The 16,310-nt window shown below is 38.0% G+C and overlaps 1 protein-coding gene across 1 annotated transcript in view; it reads right to left on the bottom strand.

Annotated features, from left to right (window-relative positions):
* Positions 1 to 16,310, bottom strand: part of VPS13C (vacuolar protein sorting 13 homolog C) — a 188,529-nt gene that overhangs the window by 94,317 nt on the left and 77,902 nt on the right. Inside the window, exons 33-40 of the mRNA XM_048868093.2 lie at positions 15,801 to 15,904; positions 12,671 to 12,838; positions 8,770 to 9,074; positions 8,223 to 8,370; positions 7,445 to 7,553; positions 6,835 to 6,968; positions 4,710 to 4,866; positions 3,203 to 3,282 (exon numbers count right to left, since the gene is read on the bottom strand). Coding sequence (XP_048724050.2) covers positions 3,203 to 3,282; positions 4,710 to 4,866; positions 6,835 to 6,968; positions 7,445 to 7,553; positions 8,223 to 8,370; positions 8,770 to 9,074; positions 12,671 to 12,838; positions 15,801 to 15,904 — 1,205 coding nt within the window. The remainder of the gene's footprint in view (positions 1 to 3,202; positions 3,283 to 4,709; positions 4,867 to 6,834; positions 6,969 to 7,444; positions 7,554 to 8,222; positions 8,371 to 8,769; positions 9,075 to 12,670; positions 12,839 to 15,800; positions 15,905 to 16,310) is intronic.

Below are 16,310 nucleotides of genomic sequence, written 5' to 3'. Positions count from 1 at the left end.
ACGGTCCCCCACAGTATTCTTGCCAGCAAGTTAAAGAAGTATGGGCTGGATGAATGGACTGTAAGGTGGATAGAAAGTTGGCTAGACTGTCGGACTCAACGGGTAGTGATCAATGGCTCCGTGTCTAGTTGGCAACCGGTATCAAGTGGGGTGCCCCAAGGGTCGGTCCTGCAGCCAGTTTTGTTCAATATCTTCATAAATGATCTGGAGGATGGTGCGGATTGCATCCTCAGCAAGTTTGCAGATGACACTAAACTGGGAGGAGAGGTAGCTACGCTGGAGGGTAGGGATAGGATACAGAGGGACCTAGACAAATTGGAGGATTGGGCCGTAAGAAATCTGATGAGGTTCAACAAGGACAAGTGCAGAGTCCTGCACTTAGGACAGAAGAATCCCATGCACCGCTACAGACTAGGGACCGAATGGCTAGGCAGCAGTTCTACAGAAAAGGTCCTAGGGGTTACAGTGGATGAGAAGCTGGATAGGAGTCAACAGTGTGCACTTGTTGACAAGGCCAATGGCATTTTGGGATGTATAAGTAGGGGCACTGCCAGCAGATTGAGGGATGTGATCGTTCCCCTCTATTCAACTTTGGTGAGGCCTCATCTGGAGTACTGTGTCCATTTTGGGCCCCACACTTCAAGAAGGATGTGGAAAAATTGGAAAGAGTCCAGCGGAGGGCAACAAAAATGATTTGGGGACTGGAACACATGACTTATGAGGAGAGGCTGAGGGAATTGGGATTGTTTAGTCTGCGGAAGAGAAGAATGAGGGGAGATTTGATAGCTGCTTTCAACTACCTGAAAGGGGGTTCCAAAGAGGATGGATCTAGACTGTTGTCAGTGGTACCAGATGACAGAACAAGGAGTAATGGTCTCAAGTTGCTGTAGGGGAGTTTTAGGCTGGATATTAGGAAAAACTTTTTCACTAGGAGGGTGGTGAAACACTGGAATGCGTTACCTAGGGAGGTGGTGGAATCTCCTTCCTTAGAAGTTTTTAAGGTCAGGCTTGACAAAGCCCTGGCTGGGATGATGTAGTTGGGGATTGGTCCTGCTTTGAGCAGGGGGTTGGACTAGATGACCTCCTGAGATCCCTTCCAACCCTGATAGTCTATGATTCTATGATACGTAAAAGGATAAATGGACACAAATCAGACATCAGGAATGGTAACATACAAAAGCCAGTAGGAGAACACTTCAATCTCCCTGGACACTCAACAACAGATTTTAAAGTAGCCATACTTCAACAAAAAAAACTTCAAAAAAGAGACTTCAAGGAGAAACTGCTGAGCTACAATTCATTTGCAAACGTAACACCAACAATTTGGGCTTGAATAGGAACTGGGAGTGGTTGGCTCACTACAAAAGCAACTTTCCCTCTCTTGGTATTGACAACTCCTCATCAATTATTGGGAGAGGAACACATCCACCCTGACTAAATTGGCCTTCAACATTCGTTCTCCACTTGTAAGGTAACTCCCTTCTCTTCATGTGCCAACATATATTTATGCTTGTTTCTGTAATTTTCACTCCATGCATCTGAAGAAGTGGGGTTTTTACCCATTTATGCCCAAATAAATCTGTTAGTCTTTAAGGTGCCACCGGACTCCTCGTTGTTTTTGTGGATACAGACTAACACGGCTACCCCTCTGATACATAAGCAGCTTGATCTCTTGTTGGTTACAATTATGTACTTCCAGATTAAAAAGACAAAGAAACGCACTAAGAGAAAGGAATGCACTAGTGTTAAGGACTACTGAACTGAGATGGTGTCCTCAACTTTGTCCCTAATAACCACATACCTTCTGAAAGATATCCTGCATTGTAGGTTCTCTCTTCTTATAACTAAATCTACATTTATAGCTCACTCCCCCATGAGAGGCTGCCTTGTTCAGAGTCCATTCCCCACAATTTGTGAACCCTACTGAGCCAGTACCACTATTAAAGGGGCACCTGCCACACAAATAGGTATGAGCAAATGTTCCATTCCATTTAACAGAGCATTCTTGCAAAGAAGGTTGTTCCTTGTGTGATGAATTGAGAGTTCTGTCTCTACCACTTTTGAGCTGTGGACGGTTTTAAGAAATTGTACCATGTAATTATTGTATCATGAAAAGTCTACATGTATGTGGATGCCCCATGAGTTAACAGGGTTCTATTGTGAGTCTGTCAGGCCAGAGACTACAGTGAGTCGTCAGCACTCAAGGAACATCTATTTAAAAGTAAAGTATCTTGGGACAATGTGATTGCTCAAACTGGCAGAAGAAACTTCCACTTCTTGTCTGAAGGAAAAGGAGTTTGTAAGTGCAAAGCTAACAGGAGGAAAATAAAAGAAGCAGGTGACTCCCAGCAAGAATTTATAAAGGGACTCATGGGCAGGAGCTGTGGGGGGGGGAGAGATCCATTTTGCATCAGATTAAGGTAAGAGGCTGCTGCAGGGGCAGAGTAGGTAAAGTTGTGGAAGACCCTGCCTGACAGAACACAGATGATCCCTGCCCCAGGGGTGAGCGAGTGAAGGACATTGTGTTTAGGATGTTTTACTGTTTTGCACGATTCCATGTTTAAATATAAAGATCATAAAGATACTGTACAAAGTGTGTGTGTATGATGACTGTACAAAATGTGTGTGAATGATGTGGTATCTTCAACCACTGGCGAATGTGAAGGGTAACTGTTCTGCACCCAGAGAGCTAGGCATCTGGACAGTCAGTTCCGACGCTTCCAAAGACAGCTTCAAATAGAAGGTCTGCACCTTGAAAGTGCATCTAGTCACCCTAAAATTGAGGCAGTGGCTAGATTCTGCTCAGACTCCAGAAGTATAATACACCATTGGGAATCCAAAGCACATGAGGCTTGGATTCCTCACACAGAAATACTAGTGGACGGCCAGGAAGGGGTGCTTGCTAGGATCTGACATCTTGTTCCCAGTGGGAGAGGATACATTCAATCATTTGGAAGATATTGCTTTCAATTACTTCATATTGATTCTTCACTTCAGCAAGCACTATGCTTGCTAGTGTAAGAGCAGAATGCAGATTTTATTCTTGAAAATTGACAACTGACACAGGACTTTGATCATTTAGATCCCAATCCTTCAAATACTTCTGCCTGTGATTGAAGTTTAATGCAGGTGTGTTTGCAGTATCAGGGCTTTAAAACTGGTTAAAATAATCCAGAGGTTTAAATAAAGACTATACTAAAACCTTTATGTATTCCATTTTCAGAAGGTGTTCACCAGTCTCATCTGAAGAATTAATAATATGAAGAGGATCTCCTTTTGAGTCTGTAGACAAAAGGGCACATATACATTTATATTACTTCAAATCACTCTGTCTCACATACACGTTTTATAAGAAAGCAAGCCCCCATGCAAATGCTTTAACTGTTAATTGACTCAGCTATTGAAAGTGAACAAGTAATGGGTCATAATGAAAATAATTTTAAGTAGTCATTTTCAGTTTAAAGACCACTGATCAAGTGGCATCTAATGAAAATAAATATTTTATGTAATTTTATCCAAGTAATGCTCTTGGTCGTTTTTATACTACGTTAAACCCAGAAAAAATTTCAGTTTGGAAAAACTGTGCATCTTCCCACTGCTACTTCTATATCGTAGCAAAAATCAGAATCACTACTCAGTTATTTCAATTATACATCTAACACTGCAAAAAAAAGACCAGTAGCAGCATGTTTCAGAAACCAGATCAGCTGTCTCAAGTTCATGCAACAGGACTAAAAATAGTAGCGCAGATCTTCAGGCTCCGCCTGGAGCCCAGGCTCTGAAAACTCCATGAGGGACGAGGGTCCCAAAGCCCAGGCTTCAGCCCAACCCTGAACATCTACACTGTATTTTTAGCCCCATAGTGTGAGCCCAAGTCAGTTAACCAAGGATCTGGGACTTGCTACCACACGCTGTTTTTTTGTTGGTTGCTTGGGTTTTTTTGTTTGTTTGTTTTCAGTGTAGACACACCCTTAGGGGAAAAAAGTCTTCCTTTTGGGCTCAAATTTACTTACGGATTTTTCCTTATTTAAAAACACACAAAAAATGCTGGAGTTCTCATCTTAACATATATCTATTACTGAGTAGTACTTTAGCTGGGTATGAAGTCATATAACTAAAATTAAACTTTCACTGAAAACTTTTTTTTAGCATTTACTTTGGGAAACAGTACAGCTATCAAATAATTATTACACTATATAATATTAAGGTTGCACAATTAAATTGACAGTTTGTCTTCATTGTGTTGTTAGCTCAAGCTATCACCCGAGTTTTGTTCTTAGTCAGACTCATACTCAAAACCATCTGGCTCAAATTAAGTGGTGCTTTAAGCTCGAGCTAGCTGGCCCGACAGAAAGGGTTGAAGCTCCAACATTGCTGAGAATGCAGCAGCATGAGTTAAAACTCATCATTTGCTAACCTAATCACTCTGTATCTCAAGTGCTGGTTTGCGGTGTGGTTGCTCTCACTGGAGCTGTTACTCCATTTGAACTAGCTTAAGTGTATTAACTCAAGCTAACTTTTTCACCAAAGACAAGCTCTTAGACTATTAAAGGCTGACTTATTGAAGCACCATTACCTAAGGGCAATGTCACAAAGTTAATGTTGCTGTAGAAATTCATTTCTGCACTTCTAAAATTTTTTAACTGTACAACCTTATTGCTATACTGTTTGTGTACTATATAAAAAGTGCCAAGTTACAATGCACCCACCAGTAAATTCAAGGCACTTCAAAGTAATTTTATTCAGATATGCTGTTGCAGTCATATCGTGGTTTCCGATTCTGGTTTCAGTTCCAAGCTGCAGCACAGTTAGAATATGTAAGGGATGCCCCTCCTTTTGCACCTGTCTCATCAAGGTTACCACAACCTGGGGGGGATAAATTAAGGTTATATTCCAATAAAATAGTTCACTGGTTATAGTAGGTAATTATAATGTCCACAACTCTACTCCATCAGCAATGCCCGCCTTGACACCTTATTTATTTACCTCACACATGCCTCTATCTATGCTTTTTCCATACTTCTCTATATGTATGTAATGTTCTCCCAATTCCACTTAGTCAAGCCACTATACCTGTAAAATCCCTCCAGAAAAATTTTCACTTACAATCTATTGAAACAGTATGAAAAGAGAAAAAGATTCTCTTTCTCTGGCTTTTTCTCCTCCTTGTCTTATCTAGATCAATTTTTATATTATAAACTCTTTGGTGTAAGACTTTGTTCAGTGCTGAGCACAAAACAAGCAAATAAAAACTTAGAAAAATACCAAGTTGCTCTCTCTGGGGGCAAGGAGGGGGGAACTGACACTAATGTGAACCATGTGCCATTTTAGATGAGTAATGTATCAAAATCCTCAAGTGAATGAACAGAATGTGCAAGTAAATAACTGTTCTTCCAATTAGAATCAAGATGATTAAAAAATAACCTTAACACCACCATCAATGTACCCCATCTCAGTAATACACAGTGCTTACCCCTCAGCACCTTATGATCTGAGCTAAGGGGAAAAACCACCATGAGTCCAGATCCTGAGTACAGCAATTCTGGGTAAGAGATTGATGAGGTAGTAGAAAGCATTGCAGGATGAAGTTAGTTTCATGGAAGTAGATGAAAAATAATAAAGTGCTTGTTAGAATATTATGAGGAAACCATTCCAGGGAGAGAGCCAGCATGGTAAGAGGCATGAAGACAAGAAAGCGCAAGAATTATAGTGAGTCAAAAATATTGGGAGGGACATAGGAGGAGTAGAGACATAGAACCTTATAATCAAAACGACAATATTTTAAATGAGCTATCCCCTATTTTCAAATACAATCATGAGATAAAACCCAGATTCTATCCCCAGTTCTGGCCATTTTGCAGCATGAAGCACAAAGAGACCGAATCTGTCCCTAACTGAAGTGAGAGTATCCCTGGCATAGGGGAAAAACTCAGATGGTGTAAAGCAGACCAGCTTGATCCTATGGCAACTGTTCCCCAAACCCTGTCATGGGCATCTGCATTCCGTCAATTCTCAGCTAGTGTATATCCCCACAGTGGCCAGAGCTAAGGGGATCAAGTTAATACAGCCATTAGCGTGATCCAGTTTAAAACAGAACTGGGGACAGAGCCAGAACATTTCATATTTGGACAGTCTCTGGAAAACAAATTGGTTTCATAATACAGATCAGGCAGCAGATTACAGCTCCTGGATTTCCCCCACCCTCTCAGAAAAGGAGAAAAAATGGGCCAGTATGTACATTATGAATCAGAGCATGTAATTAAGTTTGACTGAATGAAAAACTTAGAGGCTCTTTTCTCTTGGAGGATGAGAATTTTTATTTTCCATTTTGTAACTCTTCTAAAAACCAGTGATTCTAGGGACTATTTTGGATACCACAAGATTTCTTTGCTGGAATCCAAGGTTTTGCTTTGTTTTATTTTATTTGGACTGACACACAATATTCTGATATTGCAAAAAGTCAAAAGCACAAGGTTGTCAGTATTTACATTTGATTTGGGTCCATTCAAAATTACCTAGGGAAATTATTCTTTTCTATAGCAGCATCCATCTCTTACCAACATTTCTTCACTGGCTGAACATGTAACAGACAGGTAGCTGAAAACTGCTGGGGGGGCGCGGGGAGAAGATGCTACACTGGGGACCAGGAAGATGGCATTGAATTGAGTGAGTTCCAGCCACTAATGATATCCTTAACCAATATCAATCTGAATATCCTGCTGAACTGGCTTTATGGTTACTCTGTCTTGGTTGATGCAAAGCAGCCACAGAGGGATACAAAACCTGGTCTTCCCAGTCAGACACAAGCAAGATATTGTACAGTTAAATATATACCTCTTTGATTTCAAAATTAAGGAGCATGTTGGTTACATCTTCACGTAATGCTACTTTTGTTGTACCAGGTAAGCTTTCTCCTGAAGTACTCTCATTCTGTGTTGACAGAGGTATCTCAGTTCCTTTAATTTTTCCTGCCATTTTCAATGATTTGTTAATTTCATTCAAGGAAGTGTTACTACAATTCATTTCACACAAGAAACACATTCTATGTATTTTATATATTTAAAGATTTTTAGTGAAAATGTACAAAATTTCTTTCAACTGAGCCTTTCAGTAAAGAATGGAAGAAGAAAGCATTGTTGATTACAAATACTCTCACAATATGACAATATTGGCTAACTCCACATGAATTTTTAGTTCATAACATTTCTCGTTTTTACTTCCAATATTTTCACTTTGAAATATATGTTTAAGTATGAGCAATGTCAACATACATACACAAGACAAGAAAGCAAGAGAGCAAAACAATTATGTAGTAAAAATTAGGGATAGGCTTAAAGAGTTACAGTTGCTTTTCATTTACATTTATCTGTTCACTTTCACTGAAAATTTAATGAAGACTAACACCCATTTAAAATTGAGGATTGCAGAAAAGAAATTCTCTTACCTTCCTTTTGCACTATTGGCTTTGCTTTACTTAACATTTCATCTGCTTCACCAAGGTTTTCTGTCAGTACTTTAAGCAGAACATTCAAATCCTCTTGACTTAAAATAACCTGTAAAGTAACAGCTTTATGTTTTTAAGAATGAATTGTATATCTGTTCCTTCTACTGTTTACCTATATCAGCAAAACAGCTCTTTATGGCAGGAATATATTACTCTTTATTTATCACGTCTCACTCAGCAGTACCATTCAAAAGCATCAACCACCACAATAATATGGCTTTCATAAATGCAGCTCTAGATGTGACCATCCAAGCAATACAAAAACAACAACACACAAGTTATGGGTAATGACTTTTTAGGACTGATAGAACCTGACTATCTACAATGGAATTCAGTCTTATTTACAAGATGTTCTTTCTAAAAGATGGCTATGAGATTTAAACTCATTGGATTTTCTTTTTATACAAACGTACACACATTCTTGATTACAGTGTATTTTCTTTAACAGTTTAAAAACAGTATTTTAGTTCAATATTCTCACGCAGTAAAATATTTTTAAAGAGTTTTTCTTTTTTTTTGTTTGTTTTTTAATTCCAACTAAATCTAACACAACACGATGAGTCTCTTCTTGATCCAAATAAACCTGCATAGATTTAACCAAACTGTAACTTTTTTTTTTAAACAAAGAATATTTACGGAATTGTTAACAATGTAAAGGTTCACACTATCAACACAAAACAATCAGAAAATAGTCTGTTTTAAAAAAAAAAATACTTACATTCATTGTGTCAAGATGCCCTTTGATTTCTAACATAGGAATTTTGTGATACCAAGTTGCAGCTAGATTTCGATTCACAGACAGATTCAGATTAATAGGATGAAGTATCTGAATGTCAGGCTGTGAAAAACCAGGCTGTATAATTGTCCTAATAAAGAAACAACCAACAAAAATATGAAACAAACCATATGTTGTGACATTTCAAAAAACAACTTAAAGCGCAAATACAAACATTCTTGAAGTGTATTTATATTTTCATAAATAGAACACTATTTGAGGTGATGTTGCCTTTTGTTCTCAGTCAACTCACTATGTAAATGATTTACAGCTTTACTTACCTTCACAATGGAAAAAAATAAACACCATCTTTTTATCCTAAATTCACCAACTAATTTAAGCAATATTTTAAAAGTAATATTTTGTTCTATCCCATTGAGTTCTAAACTACAGAGAAGTTATATTAAATAACTTCATAGCAGGTAAATTACTAATAATTAACTGTTGAATTTTCAGTTCAAGTTCAAGATGGTAAAATCAACTATCATACCTAGACAGCTTAAGCTTCGTGAGCTGCACATCCATTTTATCAATGACTGGAGGAAGTGAGCAGCCTTCAGCAGGTACCAGGCTAAACTTGTTTTGTACCCTGATCAAACCAAGATCTATTAAGACAGCATTATGGGACACTGAAGACTGAGGTATGATTATAACTGGCGCTTTCAGATGAATATCCATTGAAAGGCGAAGACTCCTCTCAGCCAGATCTTTCACGCTAGTAGCAGCCTTTTCTGCAGCTTGAACTGTAGCAGCACTCAGTGCCTCCTTTGCTGTTTGAAAGTTGTTCAGAAAGTTCTGTAACAAATATAAGGGGGTAGAAAGAAAAAAATTAAGGTACAGCTTAGCTGCTCTCCTTTTGAATAACTAATGGGGAAAAGCAAGTTTCTTATCTGTTAACTTTTTCCCATGGCAAGATAATATGGGTTGACAGATCAGATACGTCTGGTTATCTGTCAATCAGAATTAAGCATTTTTTGCACTCATCTACACCCTTATCACCCATTCCCTACAAGAAGGCTCTTCAGTTTGGTGACTTTGTGACATGTCTATTCATTTGGTTCTTTCTCCCTGGTAGCAATTCAAGCCAGTACCTAAATGGTGAGTAACTACATCAGTGTCACCTCATCATGGAAAAATACAACAGGTAAGATACTTGTTTCTCCTATAGCAAGAGTGCTACAGGTACAAAACAATTCACACAGATTACTCCTTGCAATCTTCTTTCTTCTCACATGGTGGCAACTAATATAGTGGAATTGTGTTTAAGCTTTAAGTTAATCATGAGTCTACCATGTAAAAAGCTACATGAAAGCAAAATCAGAAGCTGCCAGAGAGGTAATCCACAGGCCTCTTCTTTTTCCTTGGAAACTGGAGCTGAGTAAAGACAGAGTGGGACTTCCTCCTCTATTTGGTACAGTCTAGATGAAGTTTAAGAGTTCTATGGGAATGAAATAACTGTCAGAGGATCTTACTCAATTTAGCAATTTCAGAAGTGTGGGAACAAAATCTCCTGGTTACTGTGGAAAGCAGAAATTGTAATAGGAAGGTAATTGTTTTAGACTTTCTCTGACATTTCGATGGTTAGGTCCAGAACTCATGCAAAAAGAGAGTTTAGATCCTTTGAAAAGAGACAGTAAGTGCCCAAGTTTGTAGGATGGGTCTCCTGGCCATGGACAGAGAGCTCTGAATACCAGGAAGGAGGATTCTAGGATGCCAGCCCCTTGATGGATGGATTTCTGGGACTTTACCAAGCAAGTTAGTGGCCTTTATGTGCCTGGTGAAATTCCTGTGAACAAGTCTGGGTACTTTAAAAGCTAATGCAACAAGGGATCTAGTCAAGATAGCACCTCAGCCAGAGACACAGCTTCTTCAAGCAAAGCGAGAGGTGAGCTGAGGAGCATGTCTGCTGAGAGGTGAGAAAAGGTGCAGCCTGGCACAAAATAGGTTACATTTTCACTAGCACCTCCCAGTTTTACTGGGAGAAGACAAGCCACACACCTCATCTCCGTGCCACTTCCACAACAAGAAATCAACGCATGGATAGATAGTGAATAAAGTTAACATTATGTGACATGGTCAGACCAGATGGCTACAGGAGAGTAATAGAAGGCAGATATATTAGCCCCAGGTTAAGCAGGTCCCTTTTCCCTGGGTAAGGTAACAGGGAAGGTTCCAGAACAATCAGGAACCTTCTGGAGACAATTAAGACAGGCTGATTAGAACACCTGCAGTCAATCAAGAAGCTGCTAGAATCAATTAAGGCAAGCTAATCGGGGCACCTGCATTTAAAAAGGAGCTCACTTCAGTTTGTGGTGCGCGTGTAAGGAGCCGGGAGCAAGAGGCGCTAAGAGATGAGAGTGAGAACGCATACTGTTGGAGAACTGAGGAGTACAAGCACTATCAGACACCAGGAGGAAGGTCCTATGGTGAGAATAAAGAAGGTGTTGGGAGGAGGCCATGGGGAAGTAGCCCAAGGAGTTGTAGTTGTCGCACAGCTGTTCCAGGAGGCACTCTAGACAGCTGCAATCCACAGGGCCCTGGAACCTAGATTAGAGGGCGGGCCCAGGTTCCCCCCAAACCTCCCAACTCCTGGTCAGACAGAGGAGGAGTTGACCTGGACTGTGGGTTAAAGAAAACGGCCAAACTGATGGCTGCCGTAAAGCTCCAAGGCGAGCAAATTCGCCAATAAGCGCAAGACCCACCAAGGTAGAGGAGGAACTTTGTCACAATTAATACAGAAAATTTGAAAAACAGATACAGGCAACAATAGAGACAACTTTGTGAAACTGAAAACTAATTTTAAAAATATTAAGCTTTATGCTCTTTCCTCTAGTTTGCGAAACAAATTTAGTAAATGACAGCTTCTTCAGTGTCTTCCCAAAAGGTATATTGAAAAAATACTGGCAATTCTAATAATTTTAGATTTAACAACATCTGTGATCCAGAGTGAGAACACACATTTGTTTCTTATGGTTTTACTAAAGGAAGATACACGCATATGCTAGGGGACAATTCAGCAACAACATTGTGCTGGGCACATTTAATTGATCTGTCACTCTCTTCTTCATCAGCATTATTTCCTAATTTCCAGATAAAAAAAATAAATGTTTTCCCCTTAAGCATGTCCATACCAATATTCCACAATTTTATAAAAGTGTAGATATTTTTCTTCAAACTATTAATGTGTTTTCACAGACACCTGAATGATTTGGACACCCAGGTCTTATTAGTTTTCATGTAAATTAGGCATTCAAATTGTTTCAATGTAAACTGGACATTCAGCTTTGACTATCTCAGCCCAGACCAAAAGGTACAATGGTTTCTATTACTCCTAAAAGAATTTGTTTCCATTTTCTTGGAACATTCAGAATTAGAAGTACCACAAATTAAATCATAAAAGTCTTGTAAAAAGAATACATACAAAATAATGCTGTGCATTAGTTAAAGCAAAAGAGGAAAAATTTGGAATATAAACTTTCCCCAGAGATCTCTTAGATAGAGCATTCTGCTGGATAAGAGAATGGGACTATTGAACACTCAGTCTAGAACATCATTCAGTAACAGTGTAAACAGCTTGTTCTGCTTAAACTGGCATTTTAACAATGTTCACCAGTGATTGAAGGGGTCCCCATTCTGCTATTTTCTCAAATGTAACAACTCTACTTCTTTACCATGATTCACTCTTATGTCAACAAATTGCCAGTCTTCATTAAAGGAATCAAAACTCATTAACCTCAGGGCACAGCAACATTGCTCTTTTGCTCACAAGTCAGCTAAAGAAACCCAAGATGTGGCTAAAAACAAACAATATTAATTAACTGCATTTTAAAAAGTCATTTTTCAGCAAACCGTTCTGAAACATGGAGAACACAGGTCCTAATGACGTCAGCTTTGTAGTACATCCCACGTAATGAAAGATAGTTTGCATCCTGTAAACTAGATAAAAACATTTAACTCATCCATTTTATGAAGAGCAGAAAAGCAAATAGAAATAAGTCTCATGAGCTGTAGGTTATGGTAGAGGTAATCAACTGCAAGAGAAGATCATCTCTAATAATACTGGGTTTTGCATGATGCATTTAAGTCACTGTGTGTGATGCTGAGAGAGGAAAAAACACGTTTCAATTCTGGATTACCACTATGTCTCATTTTTGTAAAAGGAGTTTCAAGCACTTGTAGATCAACATCAGCTTTTTTAATTCAACAGATATTAAAATTAAGAATTTATCCTACAAATTAATGCTTTATCTAACCTTTGTCCTCCTAGTATGTATTTAAAACAGTAAATCTGACCTTTTTGTAATGGCAACTGCAAGTTACCAGTGGCTTTCATACAGAGGAGGTACTCAGACAACACTGAACTGGTATTTCAGTACAATCAACAATCTTACCAGAAGTGACATGAGGAATTTATGAAGATAAACTATCTGAATGCAGCCCACTTTCAGAGAGACAATACCATCCACTTTGGACATATCAGTGTAAGCTTCTCCCTCAGTAGCAACTGGATACAGTGCCAGGTTGAAACTGAAGACTTCATCTCCTACTATAGAGACAGCCTGGAGAAGACATAGGTACAGGATCCTCACATCACTATTCCCAGTTCTCAAATAAGTGCAAAACAAAATTTTAATCTATTTTCATATTACCCTTCTGAAGATTTATGAATAGATAAAGTAGAAAACTAAATATGTAAACAGCAGACAAAGCACATACATTAGTCTGAAATGGGTACTCAAAAGATTCTACTTCAAGTTAAAAATAATTTGCATATCCATTTTTCAAATATCAAATCCATCTGCTAGTTTGTCTTCATAACCACAAAATATTTTTATTTTAAGCCCTCCTGCAGGCAATTTAGCTTTTTCAGTGATTGTCTCTAATGCAGTATATGCATGCAGTAGTTTTAATATTGAAGTCAAGCCAAGCTAAGAGCGTTCATTCACCAAGTCTATTTAAACACTCCATGCTCCAGTTAAAATTAAGGAGCCCTTTAAATGATACAAAATTCAATATACAGGTACAATATAAACAATTCTTACTTCTGAAATTTCTCATGCTTAGAGCACAGATATTTATTTTAGCTCTTCTGAAATTTAAGAATTAAGTTTAGAAAGTTAAGAATTCCTATGTCATTTCAGACCTATGATCACGAAAATATTTTAAAGTAATGGTCAGATATTCACACAGCACTGCAATAATCCACTAATTTGTCCTCATTTAATCTTCAATCTTGGCAAGAACATCAATAAGGAACTGATTTGCATTCTAAGTCCAAGAGTAACTGGTTAAGTATCAAGAAATTATGGAATATAGTGACAACATACTGTCTGTGCACAGTATACCATTTTCCTCATTTATCTATGTACGCAACACGGATATTTTGTGACGATACCTGCAGACAAAATTTGATCCCCTCGGACTTGTTTTGCGTTATAATAATTTTTTCCCCCACAAAGTCCTCTGAATCTCCAGTACTATTAAGGAGGCATTAAAAGCCCCACACTTCTGTCAAACTTGGAGCTGTGATACTTGTAATTTTTGCTCTTTATGGCATACAACTTAAAAGCAAGTCTAATTTTAAAATGATGTATGTGCAGTCAGAGTAAAAATCAAAATATATATTTGACTTTCCTTCTTCAAATAAATCTGCGATCTCTGGTCATTTTTTTCCTCCTCTTTTTCTTTTCCTTTTTTAAAGGGGGAAGATGCAATCAACGATGACAACATAGCAGTGCAGTTCAATGTTTGGAGAGAAACAATTAGAATGTTCTATTATTCCATTGTTTTAACCACACCTTTAAATGTCTTAATGTAACTCCATATGCAGTAAGACAAATAAGATTGTTGGGAACTATGTGATCTTCTTCCTTGAGAAGTTGCAAGTTACATGTTGCTGGATTTTCATGTCATTTTCAATCTTGTAGGCAAAATATTAAGAACCAACCCAATATTACTCCTATCTAAATGCTTATTTATTTTTATTTAAAGGGGTACAAACAGTAATCAATTCAGCATAATGATCTGAAATGTGAAAATTATGACAATTACCACAGTAGGTGAAATAATTATAGTTATTTATATAGTTATATACTAGCAAGAAGGAAACTGGTAGCAAAACTTAGGAAACATACAATTATCCATATTTTATAAAAATCTCCCAAATGCGAGCCTTAAATCCATCTGTTGATTTGTGACAATGCTTCCCATTAGGTTAGCAAGGGGAAGGGATGTAAACTTTCAGTAAGTTTTCATGTCAACGTACTTCCCTTGAAACTCAGTGTTTTGAGCCACAAAGATAGGACATTATGCAACTGCCCAAATATAACTCTGCAATTTCACTTTTATTGAAACCTGCAATATTCCCTGGCTATTCTGGTGCTTGGGACTCATGAATCATAACTGCTATTGTGCCAAATTGAAGTTTTTGTGATTCAAGATCAGTACCACCTACAATTCAATTTCTGGAATCACCAATGAAGACCTGCAAACCTTCACCACTGTAGACCTACATGTAAAGCCTACTTGAAGGAGAGAATGCTATCCCACTGAACTACTTAATAAACATTAAAAAAGGTATTACCAGTGGTTTCACATTTTACAGTTCTACCTAGATATTACACACAAAATCTTGTATGCAGCATTGCTATAGCCTTGCTAGTCCCGAGACAGAGAAAGTGGGTGAGGTAATATCTTGTAAAAGTTGGTCCAATAAAAATTATTACCTCACCCACCTGGTGTCTCTAACATCTTATCGTGTTAGAATTTAGCAAATCAAATATTTAAAGATATTCGGGTGAATTATTCTGTCACAAATGGTTTATATACATAAAAGTAACCAAGGATCAAGTAAAATAGGAATCATCTTATCATGAATTATACCTTTTTATGAATAGTCCTTGAATCAACATCTGTGACAACTATGTCTTTAAGACGGGCAAAGAGCACAGTGTGACTTGGCTGAAGAATGAGCGATGAATCGACACCTGCAAGAGAATGAGAGGCAAGTGCTACTGCAAATTACCGAATAGCATTATTTGTTTCAGAAATATTTGTCTAGTAGTTTTATGTATGATAGATAGTAAATGAATTCCTGTAAGAGCTCTGAAGAAGTTATTTTTAAAACAAGTATGCCATTTGCCAATTTTTGTTCCTATGTTGATTGCAGGTATTAAAGAGAAACAAGCTTCTATTTTCTGTCTTGCTACTGACTAACAAAAATGCGTTTTATCCAGCAGCAGATAGAGATGTGCATTCTTTGCACTTCAGAATCAGATCCCATGCTGCTTGCTTTCAGTTATGTCTATACAAATGCAGATTGTACCACAAAGTTTAACTACAAGTCTAAGAGTCAGCTACAGAGTCTCAAGCTTCATACTCAAGCCTCCCCTTAAAGTGTTAGAATTTAGCAAATCAAATATTTAAAGATATTCGGGTGAATTATTCTGTCACAAATGGTTTATATACATAAAAGTAACCAAGGATCAAGTAAAATAGGAATCATCTTATCATGAATTATACCTTTTTATGAATAGTCCTTGAATCAACATCTGTGACAACTATGTCTTTAAGACGGGCAAAGAGCACAGTGTGACTTGGCTGAAGAATGAGCGATGAATCGACACCTGCTTAAAGTCTATGAACAACGGTTCCTATCTGCCAAGAGAACGTATCAACTCCATTCTGACTTAACACCACAGCAATTCACCCACATCTGTGTTTAATGGAACTGCTTCCCTACGTCCCTTTCCTCATCTCCTGTCTGTATTTGTGTGTTTGGATGCAGTATGGTCTAGAGGACAGAGCACTGTGTTGGGACTCAGGAGGCCTTTGTTCTAATCCTGCTAGGTCACCTCAAGCATGTCACTGACTGCCCTGTGCCTCAGTTTCCCCATCTTTAAATGGGAATAATGATGTTCACCTCCTTTGTAAAGTGCTTTGAGATCTATGGATGAAAAATGCTTTTTAAGAGCTGTTTATTATTATTCAGTTAAGGAAGTGTTAATGTGACATCACAGATAATGTAAGCTA

The sequence above is a fragment of the Caretta caretta genome, chromosome 10 (genome assembly GCF_965140235.1).
Source record: "Caretta caretta isolate rCarCar2 chromosome 10, rCarCar1.hap1, whole genome shotgun sequence".
Lineage (NCBI taxonomy): Eukaryota > Metazoa > Chordata > Testudines > Cheloniidae > Caretta > Caretta caretta.
Note: the sequence above shows the minus strand (reverse complement) of the source record. Positions and strands in the feature narration are given on the sequence as shown.